The following is a 13015-nucleotide window of genomic DNA, read 5'->3' as shown; positions in this document are numbered from 1 at the left end:
AAAAAAAAAAAAAAAAAAAAAAAAAAGGGCTAGAGCCATAGTTCAGGGCAAAAGCCCTGGGTTCAACCCCCAGCACACACACTCCACACATACTATAGCCCTCAAAGAGCACCAGGCACCAGCTCTGAGACAAGATTGAAATCATATACTCCCTGGCAGCACTTCTTGCACCTTGTGTGTCTCTAGACAAATCATAAACTCCTCGAGGGCAAAGGCTGTGCTTTTTCCTCACTGGTATTGGGGACACGCTGTACATATGAAATACTAAATTGCTTCACGATGCTATCCCAGAGTGTAAGGGAGGTTGGGCCAGGCAGAGAAGGGGGAAATCTCTTTGGAGCAGAACCAGAACCTGGCTGTACATCACTGGTTGCTGCTAGTCTGTCTGATCCACACAGCCTTTACATGGACTCCTTCTGCCAAACGTATTCCATAAGTGAGCAACTAAGTTCTTCTGTAGCAGGGCTGGTGAATCTCTGGCACGAGTGCTGCAGTGGGCTGTTTATATCATTGAAAGCTCTAAAAGGTTTGCCATCACTGCCCTATAGGATACCTTTAAGTATCTTATACCCCAACGACCCTTGCCATATTTTACCCTGTGTTATACCTTATATTCATTGATTTGTCCCAATTAGCCCTGACTGTCTGCATCCTTTAAAGAATGACCTACATGCTGGGCATGATGGCACACTCCTGTAATCGCAGCACTTGGGAGGACTGCTATGAATTCAAGCCCAGGTTAAACTGCATAGTGAGTCCTTGTCTCAAAAACCACAAACAAAAAAGAATGACCTCCATATGTACAAGCCCTTTGTTATCTCCCTTGACCCTCACAATGGAGCAAGGAGGGAGGTGCTATCTACCTGTTGGAAGTTCAGAGAAATGTTTTGCTGAGGATTCTTAACAATGAAGTCTACTGTATGAATGAAGATGACAAAGGAGAATTCTAGACTCTTCTTCCTATAGGTTCTTGAGTAGGCCTAGGCAAGACTGCAAGTGTGAGCAGTTGCTCTACAGCTTTCCATTTGGCTGGAAGAGCTTCTTCATGCCCTTGGTCAGAATGAACCCTGGGTACTATGTATAAGACTGTTGGGACTAGAGTTGCACACGACATGGACCCAGAAATCCAGGTGCTCATGGTAATCAGGACACTGGCACCTTTACAGAGTAACATAACACAAGACAGAATGCAGAAGTCATCAGGGAAGCAAGAGGAAGGGCCAAGCAAACTCAAGAGAAAGCAGCTATAGTTGGTGAAAGACACGTGGCAGTTGGTGAAATCTCAGACAGGCAAAACTTGAGCTGCCCTTTAGTCACTGGACAGCTGGGGTGTATGGAGGGACAAGCATATTCTGACAGTGGAAACAAAAGGCAAAGTCACCTGGAATGGAAGAGCTTGCTTAAGCCAGAGTGAGTCTGCTTGGAGCACTGAGGTTTAAAGAATCTTTACCCTTCTAAGGCTGTATCTTACCCTACAAATGGAGATGACAGGACCCGCAGTTCACTGGACTGAGGAACAATGAGATAATGAACATCCAGCCTGGTGCCTACTTTTACCTGTTACCTATTCTCTTATCACTGCTAGTGGTGAGAGCAGGACAGAAATGATGAGGGGCACCCAGCCCCAAAGGAGGAGATGCATAGCTGGTTAAAGACACCATTGTGAAGCTCAGGCTTTCTCTGAATGGTGGCCCCACACATGATGCCGGAGTGCCAAGACAGTGCCAGCTATCAGTGGCTTGCTGTGAAGATGACAGAGCTGGGAAAGCTCCTAAGGCTGTCTGTTCCAGCCTCCTCATTTTACAGATAAGGACAATGACGCAGACCCAAGAAGAGACTTGGCCCAGGGCACACAGCTGGGTTGAGTACCTTTGGCTTCTCTATGATGCCTTCAGAGGATGACAGAAACATATCTGCATCCACATGGTCTGGATGTACTCTTCCAATCTCAGAAGTGCCTCAGACCCTTCTCAGGAACTTACCCTCAGAAAACTCAAGCTAACAGAAGTCATAAAGGTCAGTGTCTCTCCCTATGTTTTACTCTCCTATATAATGACCAATCAAGGGAAGTAAGAGTGTTAGTTCTTTTTTTTTTTATTGTTTGAGGTTTGTTTGTTTTGTTTCTGAGACAGCGATTCAATATGCAGCCAGGCTGGGACCTTAACTTATGATCCTGCCTCAGTCTCCCAGAGTGCTGAGGTTACAAGTACACCCCACCATGCCTGGCTGGGTGTTATTTCTTCTACAGACTTTCTGTTGGCCTTATGTAATCTTGGTACAAGGGTTCCAAAAAGTAAGTACATTTGGAGAAATATGGCTCTGACCTATTAATCTAAATCCCTCCTGGGCATTAAGCCTCTCTGCTCTTGTTCTCTCAGAAGAATCAAGGAACAAGATGTAAATATTTTTTTTTTTTTTTTTTTGTACCAGCAATCAAACTCAGGACCTCGCGCTTGCCAGGCAGGCGCTTGTGCCACTGAGCTATATCCCCGGCCCATGAGATGTAAATAGCTCCTCCAGGATGAAGGACCTCAAGTCTTCTGCCACCTTGTTGGCTACCTAGAGAGAGGCTGGAGGTCCTGGGCTTCAAACATTTAAGGACTAAGGGTACACAGAGCTCAGTGGTTGAGCATTTGCCTCACTTGTGCAAGGCCATGGGTTCAACCCTCAGTGCAGTGCCCCCCCAAAAAGTATGTTTATTTACCCCAAAGTCACAACCAGCACAATGCATGGGGAATGCACTTGTGAGGGCTGCCTGACACAGACAGAGCACCCCTGAACTAAACAATGTCCTAAAGTGCCCCCAGAGTCTCTGCCAGGGGGTTGTACTGGGAATGGGATAAGCAGGGTGTTATGTACGTGGCTTTCTGTAAGTACCGTGCAGTAACCGGCTGCACCACTGGAACATTCCATACATGGCTTTTTAGAGATAGAAGAAATCTGATGAAGGATCTGAAGATACTTGTGGTATCAGCACTTTTCATGTATTAGCTTATTAATCCTTATCTCAAACCTGTGACATACAATGGTTGTAGTTGTTATCGTTCTCTCATTTTATAGATGAGGAAAATGATTCTGAGGAGACAGTAATCATCCAGTCAGTATGACAGCAACTGTAATATCCAGATTCAAATTCAGGAATGCCTGAAATAATAAGTCAGGCTCCTAACATCTCCTGAGGAGAGCACAGTGACTATCTGACAAATATAATGGTTGGCCTAGCTTTAAACTGTGACCAATACATGAGAGGGAGTTTAGGGGAAATCCTGTGTGTCTTCTCTTCATGTACTACTAGCCACAGGAGAGAGATGGACAAACCCATTATCATCATCTCTGTTTACCCATTTTGAGTGTTCATGGACCACTATCCAGGAAACCTCTAAAGACAAGATGCTCTGCGCGGTAACACCCCTCTAACCCGCTGCGTCCCCTTCCCTGGTTTGATCCTCTACCTGTCCCTGCCTCACTGTTGACAAGCCCTACTCTATCATCATCAAGATCTCCTCCTTTTGCCAGCCTCTAAGACTGACTGGGTGACCACTGGAGATAGTCACGGTGCTTCAGATACCAAAGTCTGTTCCCTGACTGGAAGAAACAGCCACAACTAAAAACACACTCAGCCACCTAATCTTTGATAAAGGTGCCAAACAAACTCACTGGAAGAACAATAGCCTCTTTAATAAACGGTGCTGGAAAAATTGGCTTGCCACCTGCCAAAGACTGAAAATATAGACCCAAGTCTATTACCATGCACCAAACTCAAGTCAAAATGGATCACAGATCTCAATATTACAACAGAAACACTAAATCTATTGGAAGAGAAAGTAGGTAAAAACCTTGAAGACATAGGGGTAGGCAGAGAGTTCATGAACACAAACCAAACTGCACGTGAAACACTTCAAAGTATAAACATCTGGGATCTCATCCTACTAAAAAGTTTCTACACATCTAAAGAAATCACCAGCAGAGTAAAAAGAAAACCCACAAACTTGGAAAAAATTTTAGCTGACTGTCCCTCAAACAAAGGACTTCTATCTAGAACATATAAAGAATTAAAAAATATCACCCCCCCAAGTTTAAAGATCCAATCCAAAAATGGGCAGCTGAGAAGAATACATACTTCTCAGATAATGAAATACAAATGGCAAATAAATACATGAGAAAATGTTCAACATCATTAGTCATTCAAGAAATGCAAATTAAAACAACATTGAGATTCCACCTTACCCCAGTAAGAATGGCTAGCATTAAGAAATCAACCAATAGCAAATGTTGACAAGGCTGTGGAGAAATAGGAACCCTTCTCCACTGCTGGCAGGAATGCAGGCTGGTGAAACTATTGTGGAAATCAGTTTGGAGATTCCTCAGCAAACTAGGACAAGAGGTCCCATTCAACCCAGCTACACCCCTTCTGGGTATTTTCCCAGAATATCTAAAAACATTATATCACAGCGATATATGTGCACCTATGTTCACAGCAGCACAATTTGTAACTGCTAAATTGTGGAAGCAACCCAAATGTCCATCCACCGAGGATTGGGTAAAAAATTGTGGTACTTTTATATAATGGAATATTACTCAGCTATAAAGAAAAATAAACTCGAGGCTTTTATAGGTAAATGGTCACAACTAGACCATACTCAAGTGAAATAAATCAGACCTGCATGTGCAAGCACCACATTGTCTCACTAGTGTAAAACCTGAAAGAGTTAATAAAAACTCGGAGGTATGATAGACATTGTGAAATGATAGGCAACCGCTCAAGGGTAAAGGGCAACTGGGATGTGGGAAAAGAGAAGGGAAAGAGGGAGAAATTTTGTATGTATCTATACACAGGATAGTTAACATCGTTGATCTACTGTCTTTTATTTCTTTGCTGAAAGAAACTGCTAATGAGTCCTTGACTGATCAATATTGCATGTCTCTATTCGTTTTCATGAGAAACCACTTTGAAGATATCAATATGTAATACAACAAGCACTGTTCATTTCCTACCACTTTGTATCTCTGTATTGTTTGTCCTGTTCCTTGCTATTTTGTAAATGATTGTTTGTCTGTTAATGTTTTTCTCCTTTTATTTTTAAAATAAAAAAAAACAAAGAAAACCAAAAAAAACCAAAGTCTGTTCCCTGGCAACTGGCACCTGAGCCCTTCATTCTGGTAAACTCCTCTAGGTTTACAGCTATTACGGTTTGTGTCTAGATGTCCCCCCAAAAAACCTCATGCAGTCATAGGTGGGGCTTTTACAGAGGTGGATGAATCTAGAATGTGTGAATGATTTATGGTACAATGCTAGGATTAAGGTGTAAGGATTAAGGGTGAGTGATTACTGAATCACTCCACTGATTGGTTTGGCACTGCCCTAATCCCGGTAGCATGAATACAATATAAGGGAAGGAAGAGGCTTGTCTGGTCCCTAGTTTGCTTTGCTACCATCTGCCTGCCACGGACTGTTTCTCCTCTTTGATGCCTGTCTGCCATGCCACCCTGCCTTGAGCCAGCTGACTATGGACTGAAACCTCTACAAATTGCGAGAAACCTTCCTTCCTTAACTTTGGGCATCGGGTATTTTGTCTCAGCAATGAGAAAAGTAAGACAAGAACCTAGGTCCCTACCCTCTGCCCTGGCTTCCTGTAGAGAACACAGACACAACGGCTGGGGCCTAGCAACACAGCAGCTCAGATCTGGACAATGGAATCTTGCTGATGGTGATGAAGCAAGAGCACAGGCATGGAAGCAGGAAAGTGAAGGTATGGAATAAGGAAATGCGAAGAGTCCAGTTTGGTCACAATACTGGGTATGTGTACAAAGAGAGAGAAAAGGTGGGAAAGATCCTTCTGGACTGAGGTCAGACAAGCGAGAGTATTGTCAATCTAGAATTTCCCTTCAGTGCTCCTGCTGAGGTGGACAGATTTCTAGAAACAGAGCTATGAGGGTTCCCAGATAGAGAGGCCAGGCTAGGATACTCATGGATCCCTGCTGGAAAAGGCCTTCAGGATGGTCCCTGTCTCTGTCACTTTATCTTCCTGACTCTAAAACTAGGGACAATAACAATATCTACCTTATAGCACTTCATATGCTGTGTAAAGATGCCCAGAAGAGTAAGAGCTCAATAAAGATCTGCATTGTGACTCATGGGTATAAAACGGACCTCCCTTTCCTTCTCCTCTCCTTCCCCCTCTCTGTGGTACTAGGAATTGAATTTAGGGCTTTCACACTAAGCTACATACCCAGTGCCCCCAACCCCCTTTGAGACAGTCTCTCGAAGTCATTAAATTGTCCAGACTTGAACTTGTGATCCTCCTGCCTCAGCTTCCCAAAGTGATTACAAGTGTGCACTACCACGCCTGACTACTAAATGGAACTCTTAATAGTTGTCTCAAACACTTTCCATCCCATCCCAGGACATGGAACAACCATGTATCCAAGTGCTCAGGCCAAAATTTGGTTCCTAATAATGTTAGTGTTTGTATTTATTTGCTCTATCCTACTTTTTTGTTTTGTTTTGTTTTGTTTTTTGGTTTTTTCTCCGGTACCAGGAGCCGAACTCACGACCTTGCGCTTGTCAGGCAGGCGCTTTGCCGCTGAGCTAAATCCCCAGCCCTGCTCTATCCTACTTTATCCTGCTTTACCTATGAAAGAACTGCTTTTAGGGGTGCTTTTTGATACAGGTCTCACTGACTCTGTAATTCTGGCTGGCCAGGCTGACCTTGAACGCACGGTAATCCTCCTGGCCCACATTTCTGAGTGTTAGGATCACAGGTATAAGCCACTACATTGGCTAAAAGTTTTAAAACTACATTATCAACAGACCACTAACTGTAGGCTAAGTAATGTTTAAATTCGCTTTTTATTATTTGTATTTTTATTTGTGTTACCCTTAGAACAGATTTTACTAAAAATTTACAATCTAAGAACTGTGTTCAGGAAGCCTGAACTAATTTCTTACTTTTTTCTGGAAGGTTATGTTATTACCTTGATATAGTTAGTTCCATTTGCTTTTGTTTAAACACTTGTTTTGCCCCTTACCTTCAGGCTTACCCTGCCCAATCGCCACTTCCCTATCTTGCAGCACATCCTCTTGTCACTTTAGTTTTGGCAAGTGTTTTGTCTCTTGGTTCTGCCTCCTCAAAGTCCTGATTGGTTTTTTGTTTGTTTTGTACTGGGAATTAAAGGACCTCAGGCAATTTAGGCAAGTGATCTACCATCGAGCTATATCTCCAGTGCTTTTAAAAATTTTATTTTTAAGATCACTAAATTGCTGGGCCTGGCTTCCTACTTGCAATCTTCCTGCCTCAGCCTCCTGAGCAACTGAGTGTATAGGTGTGCACACCATACCTGGCTCCTGAGTGATTTTTACCTGATGACAATCAGATCTAGCCATTCCCCTGATTAAGTCTCCATCCTGTAAGCACGACCTACCAGGCTCGGCATGAACAGGCCTGTCCTCCTCAGGCTCATCTCATGTCTTTCCCTCAGGCATGCCGGCATTTTATCTTTCAAAATCCAAACTTTATAACCTCAGTATCCCTGCCCTCTTTCGTTACCTTCTAGCACATCAAGCTGTATATTTCACTGCCTTATTATAATTAGGAATTATCTTGCATATTTTTACAAGACCATAATGATTATTTAATAGGTCACTCATGTATAGCTCTATTTATTTTCTTTAGAAGCCACTTTGAAGATACCAAAGTACAGTACAACAATTGATAATCTCCTACCTCTTCTGTCTGTAACTCACTATTATTTGTCTATTTGTTTTCCTGAGAAACTATCTTGTAGATAACAATATGTAAAACAATAACCATTGATAATTTCCTACCACTTTGTCTGTAATTTGGTAAGCCCCCCCCATTACTATGTTATCCTTCTTTTACGCTTAAAAAAAAAAAAGACCAGTGTTCTAACCCCTGAGCTATGGAGCCACCACCTTATCTTGCATATTTTTTATTTACTATCTCCTCAACCAGGAACATAAGGTCCATGAAGGCGTGCTCTTGTCTGGCTAGCAGCTCACTCTCCTGTGCCTAGCACTATGCCTGAGTCATATACTAGGGACTCAATAAACATTTATGGAATGGATGAAACTTGAGGTGACTCCACTGACAACCATGTACAAAATGAGAAACCCAAAATTACTATAAGCCTGCTGGGCAGCCAAATTACAGATCCATACACACACATCTTCACACATAAACGCCCACGCCCAGCTCCTCTGGGTATCAGGCAGAGCCTGCATGCTCTTACTTTATAATGCAGTTCTAACATGCTTGATCAGCTGGTTTCTTTGACTATCATAGCTGATTTAAAATAGTAAACAGGAAGAGAAGGCAGGATGCCATTAGCCATTGACAACAGTAAGAGATGAAAGAGGGAAGACAGAGAAAATATATAAGAAAGCCAGGTATGGTGGCACACGCCTGTAATCTAAGCACTCTGCGATTAAGAGGATCACAAGTTTGAGCCTTGCTTGGGCCACTTAGCTAGACCCTGTCTTTAAAAAATTAATTAATTAATTAAAATGGCCGGGGAAACACAGCTCAGTGTGAAGGCCCCTGTGTTTAAAAAAAAAAAAAATTAAAGACATCCTAAAGCCAGGTATTTGGGGACCATTTAACTTAGCATAAACAGCCCAAGGTCATGGCTGTACACAGAAGTGTTTAAAGTGGTAGATTCCATTATCATTATTGTCATTAGAAAGTGATTATTCTAATCATGATGACTATTAGCAAGTGCCTAGTTTAGAGTAGGTGTTGATGAATTATATACAAGACACATTTCAGAAAGTTTTCTGTCAAAAGGGTGAAAAAAATGTGAGTTCTTAGGGGCAGCTTTGATCATGTGGAAAAATCTGATATTCATTCCTGACTGTGGATAACTGAAGCTTTGCTATTTTTTTTTTTCACTTCTTCTAACATTATTTCAGTTTCCTCATATTCTGACCTAAGACCAGGAAGACAGACAAGTCCTAACACTGATTATTGCTCCATGGCCATTATCTCTCTAAACTTAAAAAAACTGAAATAAGAAATAGCAGTGAGGAGCCGCGCATGGTGGCGTATGCCTGTAATCCCAGCACTCGGGAGGTTGAGGCAGGAGGACCGCTGTGAGTTCAAGGCCAGCCTGGGCTACAAAGTGAGCTTAAGGTCAGCCTGAACTGCATAGTCAGACCCTGTCTCAAAAAGGCAAAAAAAAAAAAAAAAAAAAAAGAAATAGCAATGAGGAATGACAGTGCACATCTACAATCCTACCATTCTGGGAGGAGGAGGCAGGAGGGCTGCACAGCCGTGGCAACCTAATGTGAGACCCTGTCTCAAAATAAAAGGACAGGGGATGCCGCTTAGTGTGAAGACCCTGGGTTCAATTCCCGGGACCAAAGCGGTAGGGGGAGCAGCTTTAGATTTCATACCTGGGCTTACTGCACATACCTGCGATTTTAGCACTCTGGGAAATTGACACAGGAGAATCTAAAGTTTAAGCCTAGCCTAGCCAACTTATTGATAAAAGGAGACTCCTGCCTCAGTATTTTAAAAACATAAAAATACATTACATTAAATTAAATTTAGGTTTCTAATTCTGTGGGCTTGGGACAGTTACTCATTCTCTTTGCCCTTCTGTCTTCATGTCTGAGAACTGAGGACACCAAACACACCGAGTTACTGGGTAAAATAAGCAAATGTGCACGAAGTAACCAGTGCAGACTCTCCATCTGTTAGCCACACCCCAACCACCAGCGCTATTTATGCTTATCACATGCAGGTGACTCTGCTTCTTAACGAAAACTGTTTCAAGATTTGGTAATCAAAACTGAAAGCAGAAAATAGTTTTACAAAACTGAAAGATAGTACTATTTTATCCTTAATCCTTTCAATAAGAGGCTTGGATTTTGCATATTTCCACTTGTTTAATCCCTGCCATGATGAAACACCCGCCCCCTCAACACTGAGCACTAAATCCAGGGCCTTTGCACTGAGCTACATCCCCTTCCTTTCTTTTTTTTGTCTTTCTGAGACAGGGTCTCGCTATGCAGTTCAGGCTGGTCTTGAGCTCACTCTGTAGCCCCGGCTGGCCTCAAACTCGCAACAATCCTCCTGCCTCAGCTTCTCAAGTGCTGGATTACAAGCGTATGCCACCAGACCTGGCCCCCGTTCTCTTTTGTATATACATTTCTTTGGTTTTTTTGAGGCAGGGACTCATCTGTAGTTCAGGCTGGCCCCTGTATTACGTAACCCAGGCTGGCCTCAAACTCACAGTGATCCTCCTGCCTTAGCCTCCCGAGTGCTGGGATTACAGGTATGCACCACCATGTCTAGCACTCACTGGGTTCTTGGGAGCATTAAATGAGACTCTGTGTGTAATATATTCACAGTCCCCGACACATAGCAAATGCTTTGTAAGTGGTAGCTACTACGGGCATTGTCATCATTACTACGCGTGTCAGGAAGCACCTGCTATACAGCAAAGTGGCTGATCCATGCTAAGCTCTTCTTCTATACCATCCAGTCAAGCTGTCCTTGAGCTCTTACCTGAAGCACGCTGTGGTTCATCTGGTACTGCAGGATGGCTTCACAGAGGTTCCAAAATGTGTATTCTGGCCATAGAATAGGTTGGAACACTAGACAGGAATGAGAGGTCTGGGAAAAATAGAGAAGGAAGAAGGTATACAATTTAGTAACACGTTTCTGGGCCGCTGTGCTAGTCAGTTCTCCAATGGAGGAGCAGGAACAATCCCAGAAATGAGACAGCACAGGCACCCTGCGCTGCAGCTGCTTTGGCAGCCAGCCCTGGTTCCCTCCCTGATGGTGGAGGGGTCACCTGGGGCAGTTAGATCACCTGCCTGTGGCAAATCCGGACTAAAATGAGACTAGATCATTATTTCCACCAGGATTTTTTTCAGAGCCAATTTTAGGCCTATGAAGTAACATCTGGATTATGTTATTGGTTGCTGGCCCTTTGAGGTCATCTAAGAGACACAGATGATAAAAGTCAGCAATGAACAAATGGTAGTTACTATTGTTATTTTTTTTATTTTTTTTATTTTTTTGAGGGGTGGGTACTGGGAATCACACTCAGGACCTCACGTTTGCCAGGCAGGCACTGTGCCACTGGGCTAAATCCCTGGGTGCTGTTGTTTGTTTGTTTTTTTTTTTTTTTTTTGGTTTTTCTCTGGTTCCGGGAACCGAACTCACGACCTTGCGCTTGCCAGGCAGGTGCTTTGCCACTGAGCTAAATCCCCAGCCCCCCTGGGTGCTATTGTTAAGTAGCAGCAGTAGGACACTGTGATTAAGTTCATGGGTTCTGGATTCTGGCTCTATGATTTACCCTCTATTTGACTTCGGGTACGTTATTTAACCTTTTTGGGCCTTCGCTTCCTTGAGTATAAATTGGATAATAGTTTTTAGGGTATCATGAAGATTAAATGTACACAGCAGAGTGGACCTGAATAATAATCACAGATTCCTTTTGTAATGCTTTATGGGGCAGTGCTGCGGATCAAACTTGGGGCTTCATCCATGCTAGGGAAGTGCTCTACCACTGAGTTACAGCCTCAGCCTCTGGAACACCAGTGATAGCCATTGTTTGATACTATTAGTGGCAAGGAATTCAATGCCTCATAGAGGGTAACTTTAGTTGTCAGAGAGCTTGCTATGCTAAAAGAGTATCACCTTCCCACAATTCCTACCAAGGGAATTATCTCTGAGACAAGTTTGTTTCTTCAAGTGACATTCTTTCAAATATTTCAAGGCTAGATTAGAGTTGCCTATTATCTGTTCCCAAGGTTGCACTGACTTGTTCAGTTTGTTTTCTGTGGAGGAATCACTTCTGACGTGGTTACTGCCATATTTATAGCACAAAGGAGGAACTCAGCATTTTTTTTCTAAAATAAAGAACCTTTTCCAGACCACGAGACTCTGTTCTGAGACATGAGATTCCTTGCTATCTAAATTGCCTCTTCCAGCAAGACTTCTAGTTTACCAGTGTCCCAAGTAAGCTTTCCAAATGTGACTGGGTGGCAGAGTGAGTCACAGAACCACAGGGTGCAGCCAGGTGTAGTGGCACGTGCCTGTAATCCCAGCATTCGGGAGGCTGAGACAGCAGGATCATTACAAGTTTGAGGCCAGCTTGGGCTACTTAGTGAGTTCACGGAAAGCCTGAACTACATAGCAAGACCCTGTCTCAAAAAACAACCCCTCCCCTGAATAAAGAACCACGTGGTACATACTGCACTTCCTTCAATGCAGCCAACAACTGGAAGCATCTTCAGTAGCTAATTATTCGTTCACTTTTAAAACTTAGATTTCCAAGGCAAGTCTCCTACCAACCTCTTCTTTTTCGGTGGCACTGGGGATTAACTGAACCCAGGGTGTCTGCACTGAGCTTTTTTTTTTTAACTTTGAGACAAAGTCTCACAAAGTTGCTAAATTGCCTATGCTGCGCTTGCCTTGCAATCCTCCTGCCTCAGCCAACCAGCGTGCTAAGATTATAGGTATGAGTGACCACTCCTGGCTGGAGCTTTTCTTTTTGTTTTTCAGTGTTTTGTTTTTTTGAGACAGGTTTTCATTACATAGTACAGGCTGGGCTTGAGCTCATGGTGATCCACTTGCCTCAGCTTCCTGCATGACAGAATTACAGGTGTGCGCCACCATGCCCACCTTCTGGCTAACCTTTTCTTATACAAGGAACTCTCCTGTCGTGTGCTATCCAGGGTCAAGGTAAAGACGGAATAGAGATTTTTAAGCAAAAACAAACTTAACTGCATATGAACTTTATAGTGACAACCTACAATGGGGTAACTGAGCTAAGAGCAAACCCATGAGAGTGTACAAGTAGTTTAGTTCCCTCATAGACCATGTATATCTATATATGTATAGCCCTTTTTCTCAATTAGGCCAGTAACTAGAAGGAAGGTTCTAGCCCTGAGGTGCTAAGGCACTTAGTAGCTTACCAAGGTTTCACCATGGTTGGAGAGCCTTGATTCTCCTTCCTTTTTTTTTTTTTTTTTTTTTTTTTT

At 43.0% G+C, this 13015-nt stretch overlaps 1 protein-coding gene across 2 annotated transcripts in view; it reads right to left on the bottom strand.

Annotated features, from left to right (window-relative positions):
- Dhdds (dehydrodolichyl diphosphate synthase subunit) overlaps positions 1–13015 on the bottom strand; it is a 33940-nt gene that overhangs the window by 3341 nt on the left and 17584 nt on the right. For both annotated transcript variants that reach the window (XM_005394858.2, XM_013519674.1), the window contains one exon: positions 10530–10637. In XM_005394858.2, coding sequence (XP_005394915.1) covers positions 10530–10637 — 108 coding nt within the window. The remainder of the gene's footprint in view (positions 1–10529; positions 10638–13015) is intronic.

Source organism: Chinchilla lanigera, unplaced genomic scaffold, assembly GCF_000276665.1.
Source record: "Chinchilla lanigera isolate Chin_1 unplaced genomic scaffold, ChiLan1.0 scaffold00051, whole genome shotgun sequence".
NCBI classification, from domain to species: Eukaryota; Metazoa; Chordata; class Mammalia; order Rodentia; family Chinchillidae; genus Chinchilla; species Chinchilla lanigera.
The sequence above is the reverse complement of the archived record's forward strand: the minus strand, read 5'-3'. Positions and strand labels throughout refer to the sequence as shown.